The 22,958-nt window shown below is 37.7% G+C and overlaps 1 protein-coding gene across 1 annotated transcript in view; it reads right to left on the bottom strand.

Moving 5' to 3' along the window:
• LOC129843394 (immunoglobulin gamma-1 heavy chain-like) overlaps positions 1–19,232 on the bottom strand; it is a 55,428-nt gene extending 36,196 nt beyond the window's left edge. Inside the window, exons 1-2 of the mRNA XM_055912101.1 lie at positions 19,181–19,232; positions 18,767–19,070 (exon numbers count right to left, since the gene is read on the bottom strand). Of these exons, the coding sequence (XP_055768076.1) occupies positions 18,767–19,070; positions 19,181–19,232 (356 nt within the window). The remainder of the gene's footprint in view (positions 1–18,766; positions 19,071–19,180) is intronic.
• Between the last annotated feature and the right edge of the window lie 3,726 nt (positions 19,233–22,958).

The raw sequence follows: 22,958 nt of genomic DNA, 5'->3' as shown, positions 1-22,958 counted from the left end.
TTAGGTTTGTGTATATTGTGTGTTTTGTGCATTATTGTAAATTGTTAGATATTACTGCACTGATGGAGCTCGAAACACAAGCATTTCGCTAAACCCGCAATAACATCTGCTAAACATGTGTATGTGACCAATACAATTTGATTTGATTTGATTGTGAAGCTGTACAGGTCAGTTTGTGTGATTCTCCAGGTGTATTAACTATTGGTTAAGACTCAGTCAGTGTCTGACCATGAACACCTGTTGAAAGAAATCACAGATGTTGTCAAAGTGGCAGCAGCAGACAAGTGGCAGCAGTGGACATGGAAGGAACATGGTTTGTGTTGAAGCTGAACTGGTGGGAGATGATCTTGTCTTGTTAGACATTGTTTAAGTAGGGAAAGGGCCAGAGGGTGGGTTTGCATTGATATAAAGATCTGGGGGGTATACTGTAGCAGTGGGCATAGTGAAGCACTTATGTTTTGATTAAGAGGGTCAACAATTAAGGATGTGTATTTTTTATAGAAACCATTTTTCATACCTTTGAGACAATGAGCTCCATGTTGACTGTCTCAGTGAGCAGTAGGTAGCCTAGCAGTTAAGAGCGTTGGGCCAGTAACCAAAAGTTCGCTGATTTGAATTCCTGAGCCGACTGTGTGAAAAATCTGTCAATATTCCCTTAACCTGTCTAGGATCAGCGTGGCGCTAGCGGCACACCCCCCCCCCCCCCCCCACTGAAAAACCAGTGCCGCGAAATTCAAAAAAAATATTTTTTTAAAATATTTAACTTTCACACATTAAAGTCCAATACAGCTAATGAAAGACACAGATCTTGTGAATCCAGTCAACATTTCCGATTTTTAAAATGTTTTACAGGGAAGACACAATATGTAAAGATGTACATCTATTACCTAAAAACACATTAGCATAATCCACCATCTTTTATTTGTCCACCAACACCAGTAGCCATCACCAATTCGGCTAAACTAAGATATTTATAGCCCCTAACCAACAAAAAAACTCATTAGATGACAGTCTGATAACATATTTATGGTATGGGATAGGTTTTGTTAGAAAAAAGTGCATATTTCAGGTAGATGGCATAGTTTACAATTGCACCCACCATCACAAATGGACTAGAATAATTACAATGAGCAACGTGTTTACCTAACTACTAATCATCAAACATTTCGTAAAAATACACAGCATACACGAATCGAAAGACACAGATCCTGTGAATACAGACAATATTTCAGATTTTCTAAGTGTCTTACAGCGAAAACACAATAAATCGTTATATTAGCATAGCACATAGCACATAGCAGCCCAGCATTGATTCTAGCCAAAGTGGGCGATAACGTCAACATCGCCAAAAATATATTAATTTTTTCACTAACCTTCTCAGAATTCTTCAGATGACACTCCTGTAACATCATATTACACAATCCATATAGAGTTTGATCGAAAATGTTTATATTTAGCCACCAAAATCATGGTTAGACAATGTGAAATGTAGCTCAGCTGGTCAGAAAATGTCCTTGCGCCACTTAGACAGTGATCTACTCTTATACATAAATACTCATAAAACGTGACTAAAAAATATAGGGTGGACAGGGATTGATAGACAATTTAATTCTTAATACAATTGCGTTATTACATTTTTTAATTTATCCTTACTTTTCAATACAGTTTGCGCCAAGCGAAGCTACGTCAAAAAACATGGCGTCCTAAGCCACTAAAATGTTTCGACAGAAACACGATTTATCATAATAAAAATGTCCTACCTTGAGCTGTTCTTCCATCAGTATCTTGGGCAAAGGATCCTTTCTTGGGAGAAATCGTCTTTTGGTGGAAAGCTGTCCTCTTGCCATGTGGAAATGTCAACTGCGTTCGGGATGAACTGAAAAGCGTGCCCAACTTTTCACATCGTTGCAAAAATAAATGTCCCAAAATCGCACTAAACGGATATAAATTGCTATAAAACGCTTTAAATTAACTACCTTATGATGTTTTTAACTCCTATAACGAGTGAAAAGATGACCGGAGAAATATAACAGGCTAAACTAACGCTTGGAACAGGAGCGGGTCGGTGTCCAGCACGCGCGTTACGCAGCTCCAAAAGAATGACTAGCTTCAGGGTTTTTTCATTTGTAGGGCCTGTGAACGAGCAATCGACCCCGTTGGAATCGTCATCACGTAAAGGCATCCAGGGGAAGACGTAAGAAGTGTCCGTATAGTCATAGCAACGACAGTGCCCTTTTAAATGACTTCAGAAGAGTGGCCAACATTTCTCAAATCTGACTCCATGTCAGGGAAATTGCTGTAGAATGGGCTCTGTTCCACTTAGAGACAAAATTTCAACTCCTATAGAAACTATAGACTGTTTTCTATCCAATAATAATAATAATATGCATATTGTACGATCAAGGATTTTGTGGGAAGCCGTTTAAAAAATTACCCAATTAGCATAAATAGTCTAAACAGCGCCCCCATCCCCAACAGGTTAAGTAAGGCACTTAACCCAAATTGCTCCTGTAAGTCGCTCTGGATAAGAGATTTTTCACCCAGTCGGCTCAGGAATTCAAATCAGCGAACTTTTGATTACTGGCCCAACGCTCTTAAGAACTAAGCTATCTTTAATTTGCTGTCCAACATGCATTTTTTAGTAACGTTTATGAATAGTTATTTGATTAGATTAGGTGCCTCTCCAAGATTTCTCCGGACATTGTTATTGCATTTTGCCTAGTATTCACATTGTATAACCACGATTTGTGCCGCTAAATATGCACATTTTCGAACAAACAATATATGTATTGTGTAATATGATGTTATAGGACTGTCATCTGATGAATTTTGAGAACTCGCTACTGTTAGCTTGAATCAATGCTGTTGTGTTTTTGGCTATTGTGGTAAGCTAATATAATGCTATATTGTGTTTTCGCTGTAAAACACTTAAAGAATCGGAAATATTGGCTGGATTCACAAGATGTTTGTCTTTCATTTGCTGTACACCATGTATTTTTCATAAATGTTTTATGATGAGTATTTAGGTATTTCAATTTGGTCTCTGTAATTGTTCTAGCTGCTTCGGTGCTATTTCCGATTGTAGCTGCAATGTAAAACTATGATTTATACCTCAAATATGCACATTTTTCTAACAAAACATCGATTTATTGTATAACATGTTATAAGACTGTCATCTGATGAAGTTGGTTCTTGGTTAGTTAGGTTGGTTTTGTGCAAGCTACCTGTGCTGTGAAAAATGTTTGTGCTTTTTTGTATTTGGTGGTGAGCTAACATACATATACGTGGTGTTTTCGCTGTAAAACATTAAAAAAATTGGACATGTTGACTGGATTCACAAGATGTGTATCTTTCATTTGCTGTATTGGACTTGTTAACCTGTCTAGGATCAGCGTGGCGCTAGCGGCACTCCCCCCCCCCCCCCCACTGAAAAACCAGTGCCGCGAAATTCAAAAAAAATATTTTTTTAAAATATTTAACTTTCACACATTAAAGTCCAATACAGCTAATGAAAGACACAAATCTTATGAATCCAGTCAACATTTCCGATTTTTAAAATGTTTTACAGGGAAGACACAATATGTAAAGATGTACATCTATTACCTAAAAAACACATTAGCATATTCCACCATCTTTTATTTGTCCACCAACACCAGTAGCCATCACCAATTCGGCTAAACTAAGATATTTATAGCCCCTAACCAACAAAAAAACTCATTAGATGACAGTCTGATAACATATTTATGGTATGGGATAGGTTTTGTTAGAAAAAAGTGCATATTTCAGGTATATGGCATAGTTTACAATTGCACCCACCATCACAAATGGACTAGAATAATTACAATGAGCAACGTGTTTACCTAACTACTAATCATCAAACATTTCGTAAAAATACACAGCATACACGAATCGAAAGACACAGATCCTGTGAATACAGACAATATTTCAGATTTTCTAAGTGTCTTACAGCGAAAACACAATAAATCGTTATATTAGCTTAGCACATAGCAATTAGCAGCCCAGCATTGATTCTAGCCAAAGTGAGCGATAAAAGTCAACATCGCCAAAAGATATTAATTTTTTCACTAACCTTCTCAGAATTCTTCCGATGACACTCCTGTAACATCACATTACAACATGCATATACAGTTTGATCGAAAATGTTTATATTTAGCCACCAAAATCATGGTTAGACAATGTGAAATGTAGACAAGCTGGTAAAGAAAACGTCCTTGCGCCACTTAGACAGTGATCTACTCTTATACATAAATACTCATAAACGTGACTAAAAAATATAGGGTGGACAGGGATTGATAGACAATTTAATTCTTAATACAATTGCGTTATTACATTTTTTAATTTATCCTTACTTTTCAATACAGTTTGCGCCAAGCGAAGCTACGTCAAAAAACATGGCGTCCTAAGCCACTAAAATGTTTCGACAGAAACACGATTTATCATAATAAAAATGTCCTACCTTGAGCTGTTCTTCCATCAGTATCTTGGGCAAAGGATCCTTTCTTGGGAGAAATCGTCTTTTGGTGGAAAGCTGTCCTCTTGCCATGTGGAAATGTCAACTACGTTCGGGATGAACTGAAAAGCGTGACCAACTTTTCACATCGTTGCAAAAATAAATGTCCCAAAATCGCACTAAACGGATATAAATTGCTATAAAACGCTTTAAATTAACTACTTTGTGATGTTTGTAACTCCTATAACGAGTGAAAAGATGACCGGAGAAATATAACAGGCTAAACTAACGCTTGGAACAGGAGAGGGTCGGTGTCTTCCACGCGCGTTACGCAGCAAGAAAAGACTTGCTAGCTAAAGGTTTTTTTCATTTGTAGGGCCTGTGAACGAGCAATCGAGCCCGTTGGAATCGTCATCACGTAAAGGCATCCAGGGGAAGACGTAAGAAGTGTCCGTATAGTCATAGCAACAACAGTGCCCGTTTAAATGACTTCAGAAAAGTGGCCAACGTTTCTCAAATCTGACTCCATGTCAGGGAAATTGCTGTAGAATGGGCTCTGTTCCACTTAGAGACAAAATTTCAACTCCTATAGAAACTATAGACTGTTTTCTATCCAATAATAATAATAATATGCATATTGTACGATCAAGGATTTTGTGGGAAGCCGTTTAAAAAATTAGCCACATTAGCATAAATAGTCTAAACAGCGCCCCCATCCCCAACAGGTTAATGTGTGAAAGTTAAATATTTCAAAAAAATACATTTTGAATTTCGCGCCCTGCACTTGGCCTGGCTGTTGTCATAAGTGTACCGACGTCGGGCTTGCAACCCAAAGAAGTTAACTTCTTGCGACTACAGGGGGTGCTGTTTTCTCATTAGCATAATTGCATTACAGATTAAACGGCTTCCTACTAAATTCTTGCTCGTACAATATGCATATTATTACTATTATTGGATAGAAAACACTCTCCAGTTTCTATAGGCGTTGGAATTTTGTCTCTGAGTGGAACAGAACTAATTCTAGAGCAATTTCCCTGACATGGAGTCAGATTTCACACATTTTGGCCCCTGATCTGGAGTCAGTTTAAAGGCCACTGTTATTGCTATGAGGATACGGACACTGCTTACGTCTTCCCCTGGATGTCAGTACGTGATGACGCTTTGAATGGTATCGATTGCGCAATCAGGGGCTGCATAAAACAGCAAATACCGGAAGTAGCATCCCTTTGCTGCCTGCCTCTTGCGCACGGAGGACGTCGGACTCGCCTCCTTCCAAGCGTTTGTTTAGCCAGTAATATTTCTCTGGTCATGTTTTTACTCGTTAGAGGTGTTAAAAACATCATAAGGTAGCTAATTTAAACCGTTTTATAGCAATTTATATCCGTTTAGTGCGATTTTGACCCATTTATTTCTGACGCACTTTGAACAGCTGGGCACGTTTCCAGTTCATGCCGAACGCAGTGGGCATTTCCACATGGCAAGAGGACAGCTTTCGACCAAAAGACGATTAGACCCAAGAAAGGATTCTTTGCCCAAGATTCTGATGGAAGAACAGCTCACAGTAAGAACAATTTATGATGATAAATCGTGTTTCTGTCGATAAATGTTAAACGTTTATGTCGCCATCTTGTTTGCTATAGCTTCGCTTGGCGCAACCTGTATTGAAAAGTAAGGATAATTTAAAAAATGTAAATCAGCGATTGCATTAAGAACTAATTTGTCTTTCGATTCCTGTCAACCCTGTATTTTTTAGTCAAGTATATGATTAGCTTTCGAATAAACTAGATCACTCTGAAAGATGACGTCAAACATTTTGAGGCTTGATTTCCTAGTATTTTCATTGTGTAACCACGGTTTTGTATGGCTAAATATGCACATTTTCGAACAAACGGTATATGTATGTTGTAAAATGATGTTACAGGAGTGTCATCGGAAGAATTCTGAGAAGGTTAGTGAAAAAATTAATATATTTTGGCGATTATTACGTTATAGCTCTCTTTGGCTTGAATCGATGCTCTGGTAACGTTTTCACATGTGGTATGCTAACTTATCGATTTATTGTGTTTTCGCTGTAAAACGCTTAGAAAATCTGAAATATTGTCTGGAATCACAAGATCTGGGTCTTTCCATTGATATGCTTTGTCTATTCTTATGAAATGTTTTATTAAGAGTAAATTGGTCATACACGTTGCTCTCTATAGTAATTCTAGTCGTGTTGTGATGGTCGGTGCAATTGTAAACTGTGATTTCTACCTGAAATATGCACTTTTTTCTAACAAAACCTATCCTATACCATAAATATGTTATCAGACTGTCATCTGAAGACGTTTTTTCTTGGTTAGTGGCTATCAATATCTTAGTTTAGCCAAATTGGTGATAGCACCTGATGGAGTAAGAAACTGATGGAGTTAGAAAAGTGGTGTATTTTGCTAACGTGTTTAGCTAATAGATTTACATATTTTGTCTTCCCTGTAAAACATTTTAAAAATCTGAAATGGTGGCTTTATTCACAAGATCTGTATCTTTCATCTGGTGTCTTGGACTTGTGATTTAATGATATTTAGATGCTACTATCTACTTGTGAAGCTATGCTAGCTATGCTAATCAGTGTGTGGGGGTGTGGGGGGTGATCCCGGACCCGGGGTAGAGGCTCGTTAGAGGTTAAAGCAACCGCTGTGTTAGATTTTTTTTTAGTACGACATAAAGCTTACGTTATAGCGAGACAGCGCCCAAAATCAGGGCGGAATATACGTCTAAACATTTTCGACAGAAATACGAAATAACATCATAAATGGTTCCTACTATTTGATGAGCTTCCATCAGAATCTTGTACAAGGTGTCCTTTGTCCAGAATAATCGTTGTTCGGTTGTAGAATGTCGTCTTCATCTGTCGAATTAGCTAACAAAGCTGGCCATGCAGCACAGAAGTGTCCAACTCACCATAACGCATAACAAAGAAAATACCGAAAATCGCAATAAACTGATATAAACTGATATAAGTCGGTTTAAAATAACTAGTTTATGATGTTTTTAACACATATATCAAATAAAATCAGAGCCGGATATATCTAACGTCTATAACGAAAGCTTTTCAGAACGCAATCCTGAGGTCCCTCTCGCGCCAAGCTGAACGGTGAAAAGACTAGACCCACCGTTCCAAGAGGTCTTGTTCGGCCTCAGATAAAGCTATACACCCCATTCCACCTCTCACTGCCTACTGACATCGAGTGGAAGGCGTATGCAGTGCATGTAGACCCATAGATTCCATGCAAATTAATAGGATGACCCTGGAACAGAGCTCCCGATTTCAGATTTCTCACTTCCTGACAGGAAGTTTGCTGCAAAATGAGTTCTGTTTTACTCACAGATATAATTCAAACGGTTTTAGAAACTAGAGAGTGTTTTCTATCCAATAGTAATAATAATATGCATATTGTACGAGCAAGAATTGAGTACGAGGCAGTTTAATTTGGGAACGATTTTTTACAAAGTGAAAACAGCTCCCCCCTATTGACAAAAGACATTTAAACTCCAAGTAAAATTGCAGAAATTTTGTCCCCGTGTTGATCTTCAACACACAATACTATAGCCATTATATACAGTCAACACATCATAATAAAGCCATTATAGTCAACACGTCTCATAAGTAGAATCTGAACTACAGAGAGAAGAACAAAGGACAGAGAGGAGAGAGAATATCAAGTTTAAAGGAATAGAGCAGAAGATCTCTCCCTGTCAGGATATTTAAGCCTCTAGAGGGCGGTCAATGCAAAGTCTCCCTCCCGTTTATCCCTTTATAATCAGACACTCAGCCCTGGCCTTCTCATTATAGGCAGTGTGGATTGATTCGGTAGCAAGCACTGCATATAACCTGACTATCACTGAACAATGAGGACTGTCTGGAGTTTAGTACTCATGGTGGTGTTTGTAAAAAGTAAATACAATATTCTGTGTTCACTAGAATGAATGTTCCATCATTTTCAGTAATTTTTTAGAAGTAATTTGCTACAAATATGTATATAGACATGTTTTAAGACATCACTGTTCATGCGTATGAATGTTTGCATTCTAAAGTTTTAGGTATTACATTTCCACAGGTGTTCAGGGTCAGACACTAACTGAGTCTGGACCAGTGGTTAAAAAGCCTGAAGAACCACACAAACTGACCTGTACAGCTTCTGGTTTAGACATGAATGGCTACTGGATGGCTTGGATCAGACAGGCTCCTGGGAAAGGAGTGGAGTGAGTTGCAACTATTACCCATGACAGCAGAAGCACCTTCTACCCCCAGTCTGGTCAGGGTCGGTTCACCATCTCCAGAGACAATAGCATGAAACAGCTGTATCTCTAGATGAACAGTCTGAAGACTCTGCTGTTCAGGAGGCTGCAGGGCTGTACAACAACTGATCAAGCACTTCTCTCACTGGCAGAGTCTGTGAGATGATTCTGATCTCCGTTAACCTATGGCCCCTCTGTTAATCCTATGGCCCCATAAACACTATAGGAAAGAATAGACACATCATACTCTAAATTATAAACATAATTACTCGAAAAGCACAAAATATACCTGTCATCCTTTGTAAGGTAACTGTATGAATATCTTTACAGACATTCAAAGTCAGATGACAACAGCAAATAACCCCAAACATATGCAGTCATTCAGTGAAATGTATAAAGGTTGAATAAATAAATACAAATAAAGTATCAATCTCATGCAGATGAAATCCATTATCTGGTCATTTTCTGTATTTTGGTAGGCTTATTTGCTTGAAATCAGATTTAAAATGTATGTGGGGCTCAATAGATTTTCTCACTCTGTGCTGTTCCAAGAACCAATGCTGATAATACCAAATCTCAAAGATCTCTACCTCTCAGTCTCTATTAAAACCTCTAGAGGGTGGTTTATTCAAAGTCTCCCTACCTTCATCCCTTTATAATCAGACACTCAACTCTGGCCTTCTCATTATAGGCAGCTTGGACTGACATTACAACAATACATGCACTAATTAATACTGATCAATGGCACTAATGACTGTCTGGAGTTTAGTTGTCATGGTGATGTCCATACACAGTAAGTAAAGCATTACATGGTGACTGAAGAATGTCTGAGTATCATGGTTAAACTCTATATTAGTGTAAATAGCACATCTTCAACTGAGTGTTTAAATGTTTTTGTTTTGCAGGTGTTTGTTGTGATATCAGACTGTATCAGTGTCCTCCTCAGGTGAAAAAACCTGGAGACTGTTAAATTGTCCTGTAAAATCTCCTGGTTTACAATGACAGACTACTACATGCACTGCATGAGGAAATATACTGTAGTGGATAAGGAGAATGTACTCTGGTTTTAACTATGCTACCTACTCAGATTCCCTGAAAGCCAGTTCACCCTGACTGAGGACATCTCCACAAGCACCCAGTTCTTAGAGGCCAAGAGTCTGAGATCAGAGGACTCTGCTGTTTATTATTGTGCTCGACAGACAGAGTGACTGGAGATGGTGAATCAGCTGTACAAAACCCCCCTAACAACATGGATAGCTGGTGAACTACTTCCTCTCTTTGTGTCACACTAGAATAATACTGAGTATCATTACTGTCATGAATACAACAACAATATCACAAAGCACAACACGATAAGTGTCCAGCATTTCGAACTACACAATAAAACTCTTGCCCAGTCTGGTCTACCGTATTTAAAAAGGTATTCAGAACATATAAACCTGTTCCCCATCTCTGAGTTCTCTATTTAATCTCTGTGTGATCTTCCCACCCTGTGAGGAGGAGTCAATGCAAAACTCTGACCTCTTCCATCACTACTTATCTCACTGCAGAGTGGAGGAGAGGAAGTGAAGCTCTGAATACTAGACTGAATGATAGACACTGACCATAGTCTGACATGTTTAGCAAAGATTACATAGTAGGGCTACTGTTGCTGATTATAGGACTGTGAGGTAAACAATAGTTTTTTTTCTTTCAACAGATGGTTGTGTGTACTTAAAAGCTCTTCTTCAAGTTTGAAATGCTCTCTTTTTATCAACAGGTGTTCATGGTCAGACACTGACTGAGTCTGGACCTGTGGTTAAAAAGACTGGAGAATCCCACAAACTGACCTGTACAGCCTCTGATTTAGACATGAATAGCTAGATTGCTTTTATTAGCACAGCTAGTAGACCAATATCTTACTCCCAGTCAGTCCAGGGTAGATTCACCATCTCCAGAGATGACTCCAGCAGTAAGCTGAACCTACAGATGAACAGCCTGAAGAGTGAGGACACAGCAGTGTATTACTGTGCCCGGTATACATATTGAGAGAGAGTGGTGAGAGAGCTGTTTAAAAAATACTTCCCCATTCAGCACAAGCAGCATAAATACCCTAAGAATGTTGTTTAATGACAATGTTCACAAGCACAACCATGGAAATACATTTTAACAATGATCATAATTTTATAATTTTTTTCAACATATTAGGATTACCAACAATGCAATAAGCTATCCATGTCATTTCTGTCCCATAATTGAGGCCTTTTCTACCCCCACTATTTTTTACTAACATTGGCAGTTATTTTCTCCCTGTTTCACTATCTTATGCAAATATCACTTGTTGCTAGACTCCTCTCACTCTCTCCACCTCTCTATTATATAAACAGTCTCTCATTGTGTGTCCCAGTACGTCCTGAGTCCTGGAGAGTAGAGAAGTACATATCCCACCAGTTCAGCTTCAACACAAACCATGTTCTCTGAAACTGTGATGCTGCTGCTGGCAGCTGCCTCCTGTGAGTCTTTGAATCTGGGGGAAATAATACATAAATGAAACGTAATTAGACTGATATGATTTGACACTATTTGGAGCTTGTAATTATCTCTTCCTTACTTCAGACAGTCTGATAACATATTCATGGTATAGGATAGTTTTTTTTTGAAAAATTTGCATATTTCAGGTATAAATCACAGTTCTACATTGCAGCTGCAATCTGAAATAGCGTTGGAAGCAGCCGGAATAATTACAGAGACCGACGTCAATTACCAAAATACTCATCCTAAAACATTTCTGAAAAATACACAGCCTACAGCAATCGAAAGACACAGATCTTGTGAATCCAGACAATATTTCAGATTTTCTAAGTGTTTTACAGGGAAGACACAATATGTAAATCTATTAGCTAACCACGATAGCAAAAGACAATCTTTTTTTCTCCAACATTTTTTCCTGCATCAGTATGCTATCACTAATTCGACTAAATAAAGATATATATAGCCACTAACCAAGAAACAACTTCATAAGATGACAGTCTGATAACATATTCATGGTATAGGATAGTTTTTTTTAGAAAAATGTGCATATTTCAGGTATAAATCACAGTTCTACATTGCAGCTGCAATCTGAAATAGCGTTGGAAGCAGCCGGAATAATTACAGAGACCGACGTCAATTACCAAAAGAATCATCCTAAAATACTTCTGAAAAATACACAGCCTACAGCAATCGATAGACACAGATCTTGTGAATCCAGACAATATTTCAGATTTTCTAAGTGTTTTACAGCGAAAACACAATAAATCGTTATATTAGCATACCACATGTGCAAACGTTACCCGAGCATTGATACAAGCCAAAGAGAGGATAACGTAATCATCGCCAAAATGTATTACTTTTTTCACTAACCTTCTCAGAATTCTTCCGATGACACTCCTGTAACATCATTTTACAACATACATATAGAGTTTGTTCGAAAATGTGCATATTTAGCCACAAAAAAACGTGGTTATAACATGACAATACTAGCAAAACTAGCCTGAAAATGTCGGGCTCCATTTTGGACAGTGATCTGGCGTAATGAATAACTAATCGTAAACTTGACTAAAAAATATAGGGTGGACAGCAATCGAAAGACAAATTAGTTCTTAATGCAATCGCTGATTTACATTTCTAAAAGTATCCTTACTGTGCAATACAGGGTTCGCCAAGCGAAGCTATACCAAAATAAAATGGCGGAATATTTGTAAATATGCGTATAACATTTTTCGACAGAACAACGATTTATCATCATAAATAGTTCTTACTGTGAGCTGTTCTTCCATCAGTATCTTGGGCAATGTATCCTTTCTTGGGTCTAATCTTCTTTTGGTCGAAAGCTGTCCTCTTGTCCGTCGAAATGCCCACTAACGTTCGACCGGGACCCCGAAACGTGCCCGGTGCTTCAATGTGCATCACAAAGCAATGCCTCAAAATCGCACTAAACGGATATAAATTGCTATAAAACGGTTTAAATTAACTACCTTATGATGTTTTTAATACCTATAACGAGTAAAAACATGACCGGCGATATATAAGTGGCTAAACCAACGCTTGGAAAGAGAGAGAGTCCGACGTCCACCTTGCGTGAGGCGCAGCAGGAAAAGAACGATACATCCGGTCTTTTCTGTTTTATACGGGCCCTGATTGCGCAATCGACTCCATTCAAATTGTCACCTCTTACTGACATCTAGAGGAAGGCATGGGCAGTGTTTGTATCCTCATAGGATTTACAGGGACTTTAAAACTGACCTGGGACCAGAGGCCAAAATGTCTGAAATCTCACTCCATATCAGGAAAAGTGCTGTAGAATGAGCTCTGTTTCACTCAGAGACATAATTCAAACGGCTATAGAAACTAGAGAGTGTTTTCTATCCAATAATAACTATAATATGCATATTGTACGAGCAAGAATTGAGTATGAGGCAGTTTAATTTGGAGACGATAAATGCTAATGTTGAAACAGCACCCCCTATATTGAGAAAAGGTTAAACAGTAGGAGTTCTATGTATCTACCAGGAGTGGGCGATATTAACCTTCTTAATAAAATAAAGCCAAATAAATTCATGGAATGATGAATTTAGTTTATATAGTTACTAGTTTATGCAAGTTTGATATGATATTAATTGATGAGCATAGACATAAATATATGTATACACAATATACTCTAAAGCTCCAAACCATGTTTCATACCTTTGAGACAATGATCTCCATGTCTACTGTCTCATTGAAGAGCAGGTAGCCTAGTGGTTAACTTCTTAGCGCTAGGGGTGAGATTATTATTATTTTTTTTAAATAAAGTGCCCAACATAAACTGACATTTTCTCTGGCCCAGATTGTAGAATATGCATATAATTTACAGATTAGAATAGAAAACACTCCAAAGTTTCCAAAACTGTCAAAATATTGTCTGTGAGTATAACAATACTTATTCTGCAAGCGAAAACCTGAGAAAATGTGACCCGGAAATTATATATATATTTTTTAATCTGTGTTCCCTGGCCCGTCTAACCTCCATTTAAAGGGGTATCAACCAGATTCCTTTTCCAATGGCTTCCTTAGGCTGTGATCAGGCTTTAGACATAGTTTCAGGCTTTTCTTTTGAAAAATGAGCGACATTTTTCAAAAGCAGTCAGGTGTTCTAGCGGTTGTTTAGGAAAGTGATCCCGTAAAAGGGATCCGTAGCGCAGAGAAGTGAACCTTTTCTCAATAGGGGGGCGCCATTTCGACTTTGTAAAAATTAGTTCCCAAATTAAACTGCCTCGTACTCAATTCTTGCTCGTACAATATGCATATTATTATTACTATTGGATAGAAAACACTCTCTAGTTTCTAAAACCGTTTGAATTATATCTGTGAGTAAAACAGAACTAATTTTGCAGCAAACTTCCTGTCAGGAACTGAAAAATCTCAAATCGGGGGCTCTGTTCCAGGGTCAGTTTATAAATTTCCATGTAATCTATGGGTCGACATGCACTGCATACGCCTTCCCCTAGATGTCAGTAAGCAGTGAGAATTGGAATGGTGTGTCTAGGTAGATCTGAGGCCGTATAAAAGCTCTTGGAACCGGGTGTGCACTCTTTTCAACGTTCATCATGACGCAAGACAGACCTCAGGATTGCATTCTGAAAAGCTCTCGTTATAGGCTTTAGATATATCCGGCTCTGATTTTATTCGATATAGGTGTTAAAAACATCATAATGTAGTTATTTTAAACCGAGTTATATCAGTTTATATCAGTATATTGCGATTTTCGGTATTTCATTTGTGCTGCGTTATAGTGAGTTGGGCACGTCTTCGCCACATGGCTAATGTTTACTGCTAATTCCAAAGTTGAAGACGACAATCTACAACCGAGCAACGATTCTTCTGGACAAAGGACAACTTGCACAAGATTCTGATGGAAGCTCATCAAATAGTAAGAACTATTTATGATGTTAATTCGTTGTTCTGTTGAAAAATGTTAAACTACTATTCCGGCATTAATTTCGGTGCGGTCTCACTTTAACGCACGCTGTATGTCGTAGTAACGTTAATTTAAAAAAATCTAACACAGCGGTTGCATTAAGAACTAATGTATCTTTCATTTGCTGTCCAACCTGTATTTTTTAGTCAAGTTTATGATTAGTTATTGATTAGATTAGGTGCCTCTCCCAAGATTTCTCCCGACATTTTGTTTGCAGCTTGGCTGCTATTCTCATTGTACAATGAGAATGAAAAATTTAATATCTTTTGCTGGTTTATTCGCTATCGCTAACGTGCATGAATCAATGCTGCTGTGGGGTTGGCTATTGTAGTAAGCTAATATAATGCTAAATTGTGTTTTCGCTGTAAAACACTTAAAAAATCTGAAATATTGGCTGGATTCACAAGATCTTTGTCTTTCATTTGCTGTACGCTGTGTATTTTTCATAAATGTTTTATGATGAGTATTTAGGTAATTCACGTTGCTCTCTGTAGTTATTCTAGTTGCTTTGGGGAGAGTTGTGATGGTGGCTGCAATGTAAAACTATGATTTATACCTGAAATATGCACATTTTTCGAACAAAACATATGCTATACAATAAATATGTTATCAGACTGTCATGTGATGAAGTTGTTTCTTGGTTAGTGACTTTTTATATCTTTATTTGGTCGAATTTGTGATAGCTACCTATGCAGTAAAAAAATGGTGGAGAAAAAAAAGTTGTGTCTTTTGCTATCGTGGTTAGCTAATAGAAATACATATTGTGTCTTCCCTGTAAAACATTTTAAAAATCAGAAATGATGGCTGGATTCACAAGATGTGTATCTTTCATCTGGTGTCTTGGACTTGTGATTTCATGATATTTAGATGCTAGTATTTACTTGTGGCGCTATGCTAGGCTATGCTAGTCAGCTTTTTTACTGATGAGGGTGCTCCTGGATCCGGGATTGGGACTAATTAGAAGTTAACTGTTTTGTAATGTAGTATATATTATAACATTAACCTCACTAGGGTATGTGTGACGCTAGCGTCAACAGCCAGTGAAACTGCATGGCGCCAAATTCAAAACAACAGAAATCCCATAATTTAAATTCCTCAAACATACAAGTATTTTACACCATTTTAAAGATACACTTGTTGTAAATCCAGCCAAAGTGTCCGATTTCAAAAAGGTTTTACGACGAAAGCACACCAAACGATTTTGTTAGGTTAGAGCCAAGTCATAGAAAAAGACAGCCATTTTTCCAGCCAAAGAGAGCAGCAACAAAAAGCAGAAATAGAGATAAAATTAATTGAGTGTCATCTGATGATCTTCATAGGACTTCATGTTACACAATACATTTATGTTTTGTTCGGTAAAGTTCATATTTATATCCAAAAATCTGAGTTTAGGCGGGACGCTACTGTTTCACTTGGCAAAAAGGCAGAGAAAATGCAGAGCGCCAAATTCAAATGAATTTCTATAAAAATTACTATAAAAATCAAACTTTCATTAAATCACACATGAAAGACACCAAATTAAAGCTACACTGGTTGTGAATCCAGCCAACATGTCAGAATTCAAATAGGCTTTTCGGCGAAAGCAAAGTAGGCTATTATCTGAGGATAGCAACATAGTAAACAAAGAGAGAAGCATATTTGAACCCTGCAGGCGTGACACAAAACGCAGAAATAAAAATATAATTCATGCCTTACCTTTGACGAGCTTCTGTTTTTGGCACTCCAATATGTCCCATAAACATCACAAATGGTCCTTTTGTCCAATTAATTCCGTCGATATATATCCAAAATGTCCATTTATTTGGCGCGTTTGATCCAGAAAAACACTGGTTCCAAAATGTGAAACGTGACTACAAAATATCTCAAAGGTTACCTGTAACTTAGCCAAAAAAATTCGAACTACTTTTGTAATACAACTTTAGGTATTTCTTAACGTAAATAATCGATACAATTGAAGACGGGATGATCTGTGTTCAATACAGGATTAAAACCAACTGTAGCTAGCTTTCTGGTCACGCGCTTCTATCTAACAGGACACTTCCAGTGACCCTAGATCAAAATGGCCGTACTTCTTCATTACACAAAGGAATAACCTCAACCAATTTCTAAAGACTGTTGACATCCAGTTGAAGCGGTAGGAACTGCAAGAAGGTCCCTTAGAAATATGGTTTCCCAATGATATCTCATTGAAAAGAGAGTGACCTCAAAAAAAAAAAAATCTGAATGGTTTATCCTCGGGCTTTCGCCTGCTAAGTAAGTTATGTTATATTCACAGACATGATTCAACCAGTTTTAGAAAGTTCAGAATGTTTTCTATCCAAGTCGACTAATAATATGCATATCTTATCTTCTGGGGATGAGTAGCTGGCAGTTTAATTTGGGCATGCTTTTCATCCAAAATTCCGAATGCTGCCCCCTACCCAAGAGAAGTTTTAAATTATTCTTTAGAATTACAAAATGTTACCTAAATCTTGCAGGTACAATGCTTTATAATTGTAACAAACATGTACATGTTCTTATAGTAAGGTTTATAATGTTTTCATTTCAACTCACTCAAAATAATAGCTATTTGGTCAGCATTAGTGTGAATGGTTTAACCTTTATTAATAGTTGTTATTTAGTCAGCATCATTATGAATGGTTTAATCTTTAATAGTTGTTATTTAGTCATTATCATTATGAATGGTTTAACCTTTAATAGTTATTTAGTCAGCATCATTATGAATGGTTTAACCTTTAATAGTTGTTATTTAGTCAGCATCATTATGAATGGTTTAACATGTAATAGTTGTTATTTAGTCAGAATCATTATGAATGGTTTAACACCGGAAGCCAGCCTCACCAATGTTTCGGAGGAAACACTGTACAGCTGGAGCCCAAAGTTAGGGTGCGTGCATGCGCCCGGCCCGCCACAAGAAGTCGCTAGAGCGCGATGGGACAAGGCTATCCCAGCCGGCCAAACCCTCCTCTAACACGGACGACGCTGGGCCAATTGTCCGCCGTCTCATGGCTCTCCCGGTTAAAGGTTAAACCATTCATAATGATTATGAATGGTTCTGTTCTGCTCATTGTTTACAGTATGTTATTATAATTAATATTATAATGCTTTGGAGAACTACACAAAAGTCACAGATGGTGATAATCTAACTATTGGTGTCCCCAAAGATACAGTATATACATGGTCTATTACTCTTTTTATATAACAGTAAAAGTCTGCTATCAAAATTCTTCTTTTATATTTCATTATACTCAATGAGGACATTAATTAATACCTACCAGCAATGCAAACTCTTAATTGGATTAGGATGATGTACAGGTGAATGTAATGAAGATGATGTTTACAGATCAAAATGGCCAGAGGAGTGGATTAAGCTGCCTTAACCTTGATGAGGAATGATATGCTTTGAAATTAACTTGGAACTTATGCTGGATCCTCCGTTTATTGTCAGTCTCACACCCCATTTGACTTTGCCAGAGAGAGAAGTGCTTGATCAGTTGTTGTACAGCCCTGCAGCCTCCTGTGTCACTGTGTCTCTGGCACAATATTAAACAGCAGAGTATTCAGTCTTCAGGCTGTTCATCTGGAGATAAACCTGTTTCATGCTATTGTCTCTGGAGATGGTGAACCGACCCTGAACAGACTGGGGGTAGTAAGTGCTTCTGCTGTCATAGGTAATAGTTGCAACCCACTCCAGTCCTTTCCCAGGAGCCTGTCTGATCAAAGCCATCCAGTAGCTATTGTATTTTTAACTACTGGTCCAGACTCAGTCAGTGTCTGACCCTGAACACCTGTTGACGAAATGAGAGCATTTCAAACTTGAAGAAAGACTGGGCAAGAGATCGGATTTTTGTGTAGTTTGAATGTTAGAGTCTTGAGTCTTTTATTGTGTAGTGCTTTGTGATATTGCTGTATTGTTTACAGTCATGATACTTAGTATTTTTATGGTGTGACACAAAGAGAGGAAGTAGTACACCAGTTAGCCATGTTGTTAGACGGGGTTTTTGTACAGCTGCTTCACCAGCTTCAGTCAGTGTGTCTGTCGAGCACAATAATAAACAGCAGAGTCCTCTGATCTCAGACTATTGGCCTCTAAGAACTGGGTGCTTGTGGAGACGTCCTCAGTCAGGATGAACTGGCCTTGCAGGGAGTCTGAGTAGTCTGGAGCATCTGTTGAACCAGAGTCAATGCTCCCAATCCACTCCAGAGCTTTGCCTGGTTTCTGCCTTATCCAGCTCATGTAGTAGCTTGTCATATCAAACCCAGAGATTTTACATGACAATTTAAACAGGTCTCCAGGTCTTTTCACCTGAGAAGGAGACTGATCCATCTCATCACAGCAAACACCTGCAAAACAAAAATGTTGACACTCAGTTGAAGATCTGGTATTTACATACATGTTGAGTTTAACCATGATACTCATACATTCTTCAGTCACCATGTAATGCTTTACTTACTGTGTATGGACATCACCATGACAATTAAACTCCAGACAGTCAGAAGCTCCATTGTTCAGTATTAGTTAGTACAGGACTTGTAATGTCAGTCCAAGCTGCCTGTAATGAGAAGGCCAGAGATGAGTGTATTATTATAAAGGGATGAAGGGGAGGGAGACTTTGCATAGACCGCCCTCTAGAGGTTTAAATACAGACTGAATGGGAGAAATCTTCTGCTCTATTCCTTGATTCTCTCTACTCTCTGTCCTTTATTCTGCTCTCTGTAGTTCAGATTTTACTCATGAGATGTGTTGACAAGATGTAATGGCTTTAGTATGCTGTGTTAAAGATCGGAAACAAAAGTTCAAATTTTTTATTTGGGTTTACGTTTATTTACAGCTTTTAATGATGTATGGTTTTAACAATTTTTGTAATGTTCATTTATCAAATTATAATTTAACTGTTTTTGAGACTGAGCATTAATCTTAAATATGTTGATATCTTGGTGTGGAGATACATTTATATTATGTTGTGCTTGCATCATTCTCACATGGGTATCTGGGTAATTGTTCAGGTCAAGTACTCGTTTGTATCACTGTGGAGGGTAGCGAGCACAGTAATACACAGCTGTGTCTTCAGGTTGCAGGCTCTGCCTTTTTAAAGACACAGAGTTGCTGGAGGGATCTCTTGAAATGGTGAACTTGTTTTTCAGTGAATCAGTTTTGTAGATATGTCCATCATCCCATATATGGGAAATCCACTCCATTGCTTTCCCTGCAGGCTTTCGAACCCAACCTGTGGGAAAGCTTATGCTGCTATCACTAACAGAATACCCAGAGACCTTACAGGTGATGATCGGAGACTCTCCAGGCAACCATTAAACTTGGCTGACTGAGTTCAAGACCGCCACAACACACATCTAAGGGGAAAAAAACATAATTAGTCATATGCTACATAGTATAGCTCAGTGTGACTGTTAAGGATATTGTTAAATTAAAATTTTCTTGAGCCTCAACCCATTCCTTCCCCGAAATCTTGAGAGACTCACAGGAGGCAGCTGCCAGCAGGAGCAGCAGCAGAGATGCAGGGAACATGGTTTGTGCTGAAGCTGAACTGGTGGGCGCTGTTCTTATCTACTCCAACTGACTCTGAGACAGACAGTCCACTTTTTACAGAGAGGGGTGGTGTGTTAGGCTCCTTTGCATGTAGAGTTGGTATAAAAGGATAAGACTGTTATTAACTGGGTTGACCTGCATTATGAACAGTCAAAATGAACTTGGATTGGATTGTCAATTTCTTTAAAATACATAATATTATGTGCAGTATATTATTACTATTATCACTTCCTTTGTTATAGTAATCACTGAACAGCTCTAAATCAGAACATAATTACATTTTGGGGGTTTCTCAAGGGTGTATCCTTGGTCCATCCCTGATTTTAGTTTACATGAATTACTTTCATCTGGTATCCAAAAGTAAATTTTTGTACAGTTTCATTCCAAAACGCTGTCCATTTTCAGAAATGTTGGTAGAATAGCTTTTGTTTAACCTCTAGGGGGTGTGGGACGCTACCATCCCACTTGTCCAACATCCAGTGAAATTGCAGAGCGCCAAATTCAAAAACAGAAATACTCATTATAAAAAATCATGAAACATACAAGTGTTATACATCGGTTTAAAGATAAACTTCTTGTTAATCCAACCGCTGTGTCAGAATTCAAAAAGGCTTTACGGTGAAAACAAACCATGCGATTATCTGAGAACAGCGCCCAGCAGATAAATCATTACAAACAGTTAGCAGCCAAGAAGACGAGTAACAAAAGTCAGAAATAGCGATAAAATGTATTACTTACCTTTGATGATCTTCATATGATTGCACTCCCAAGACTCCATGTTACACAATAAATGTTTGTTTTGTTCGATAATGTCCCTCTTTATATTCAAAAACTTCCGTTTCATTGGTGCGTTTTTTTCAGTAATCCATTGGAACAATGAGCGGTCACAACAGACAGACGAAAAATCTAAAAAGTACCATAAAGTTCGTAGAAACATGTCAAACGATGTTTATAATCAATCCTCAGATTGTTTTTGTCATAAATAATCGATCATATTTCAACCGGACAATAGCTTCGTCAATAGAAAAGGAATATCAAGGAAGACGCACTCCCGGTCACGCGCTGGACTCATGTCTAGATTATTATTTTGATTTTTTCATTTTTCAGAGTAAAAGCCTGAAACAATGCCTAAAGACTGGCCACATGTTGTGGAAGGCATTGTGAACTAGGTCATACGTCTTTGTATGGTGGATAGGCTTTCAATGGAAAAACAGGCATTTCAAAATAAAGGCACTTTTTGGATGGATTTTCCTCAGGTTTTCGCCCACCATATCAGTTAGGAAATACTCACAGACATTATTTTAACAGTTTTGGAAACTTTAGAGTGTTTTTTATCCAAATCTACCATCTATTATATGCATATACTAGCTTCTGGACCTGAGTAGCAGGCAGTTTACTTTGGGCACACTTTTCATCCAAAATTCCGAATGCTGCCCCCTACCCTAGTGAGGTTAACTTCTCTGCGCTACGAATCCCGTTAGCGGGATCACTTTCCTAAACAACCGCTAGAATTGCAGGGCGCCAAATTCAAAAATATTACAAAAAATATTTATAATCATGCAATCACAAGTGAAATATACCAAAACACAGCTTAGCTTGTTGTTAATCCACCTATCGTGTCAGATTTTGAAAATATGCTTTGCAGCTAAAGAAATCCAAGCTTTTGTGAGTGTATCAATCAATGCTACAACAGCTAGCCCCAAATTAGCATGGTCACGAAAGTCAGAAAAGCAATAAAATGAATTGCTTACCTTTGATAATCTTCGGATGTTTGCACTCACGAGACTCCCAGTTACACAATAAACGTTCTTTTTGTTCGATAAATATTAATTTTATAACAAAAAAACGTCATTTGGGTTGCGCGTTATGTTCAGAAAACTACAGCCTCGTTCCGGTCCTGAAAGAAAGAAGAAAATTCCCAAACGTATCAGAATAAAAAATATTTAAAAAAATATTTATAATCATGCAATCACAAGTGAAATATATAAAAACACAGTTTAGCTTGTTGTTAATCCACCTATTGTGTCAGATTTTGAAAATATGCTTTACAGCAAAAGAAATCCAAGCTTTTGTGATTTTATCAATCAATGCTAGAACAGTTAGCCTTATATTAGCTTGGTTAGCTTGGTCACGAAAGTCAGAAAAGCAATAAAATTAATCGCTTACCTCTGATAATCTTCGGATATTTGCACTCACGAGACTCCCAGTTACACAACAAATGTTCTTTTTGTTCGATAAATATTACTTTTATAACAAAAAAACGCCATTTGGGTTGCGCGTTATGTTCAGAAAACCAAAGCCTCGTTCCGTTCGACGAAAATTCCCAAAAGTATCCTTAATGGTCGTAGAAACATGTCAAATGTTTTTTATAATCAATCCTCAGGTTGTTTTTAAAGAAATTATGAAAGAGATTGTGTGTTGTTCAATGACAGACCTGCTTTTGTTTAAAATCTCGCACTTGGTTTAATTTCAGAAAGGAATATAATAATATTTTGCAAAACGCTATATATCCGCCTAACTCTCAGAGAAATAAGTAGTGTCTGCTATTTTTTACACAGTCAAATAAAACAAATAACTATATTTTTCATAAAGAACTGTGGAGAAAAAATAAGAAACCCACGCACTGCTCTTGCTAGTATCACTGATATTTATTAAGCTTTACGTATCGGCCTCAAGGCCTTCGT

This window comes from Salvelinus fontinalis, unplaced genomic scaffold (assembly GCF_029448725.1).
Source record: "Salvelinus fontinalis isolate EN_2023a unplaced genomic scaffold, ASM2944872v1 scaffold_0128, whole genome shotgun sequence".
In the NCBI taxonomy this organism is placed as follows: Eukaryota; Metazoa; Chordata; class Actinopteri; order Salmoniformes; family Salmonidae; genus Salvelinus; species Salvelinus fontinalis.
The sequence above is the reverse complement of the archived record's forward strand: the minus strand, read 5'-3'. Positions and strand labels throughout refer to the sequence as shown.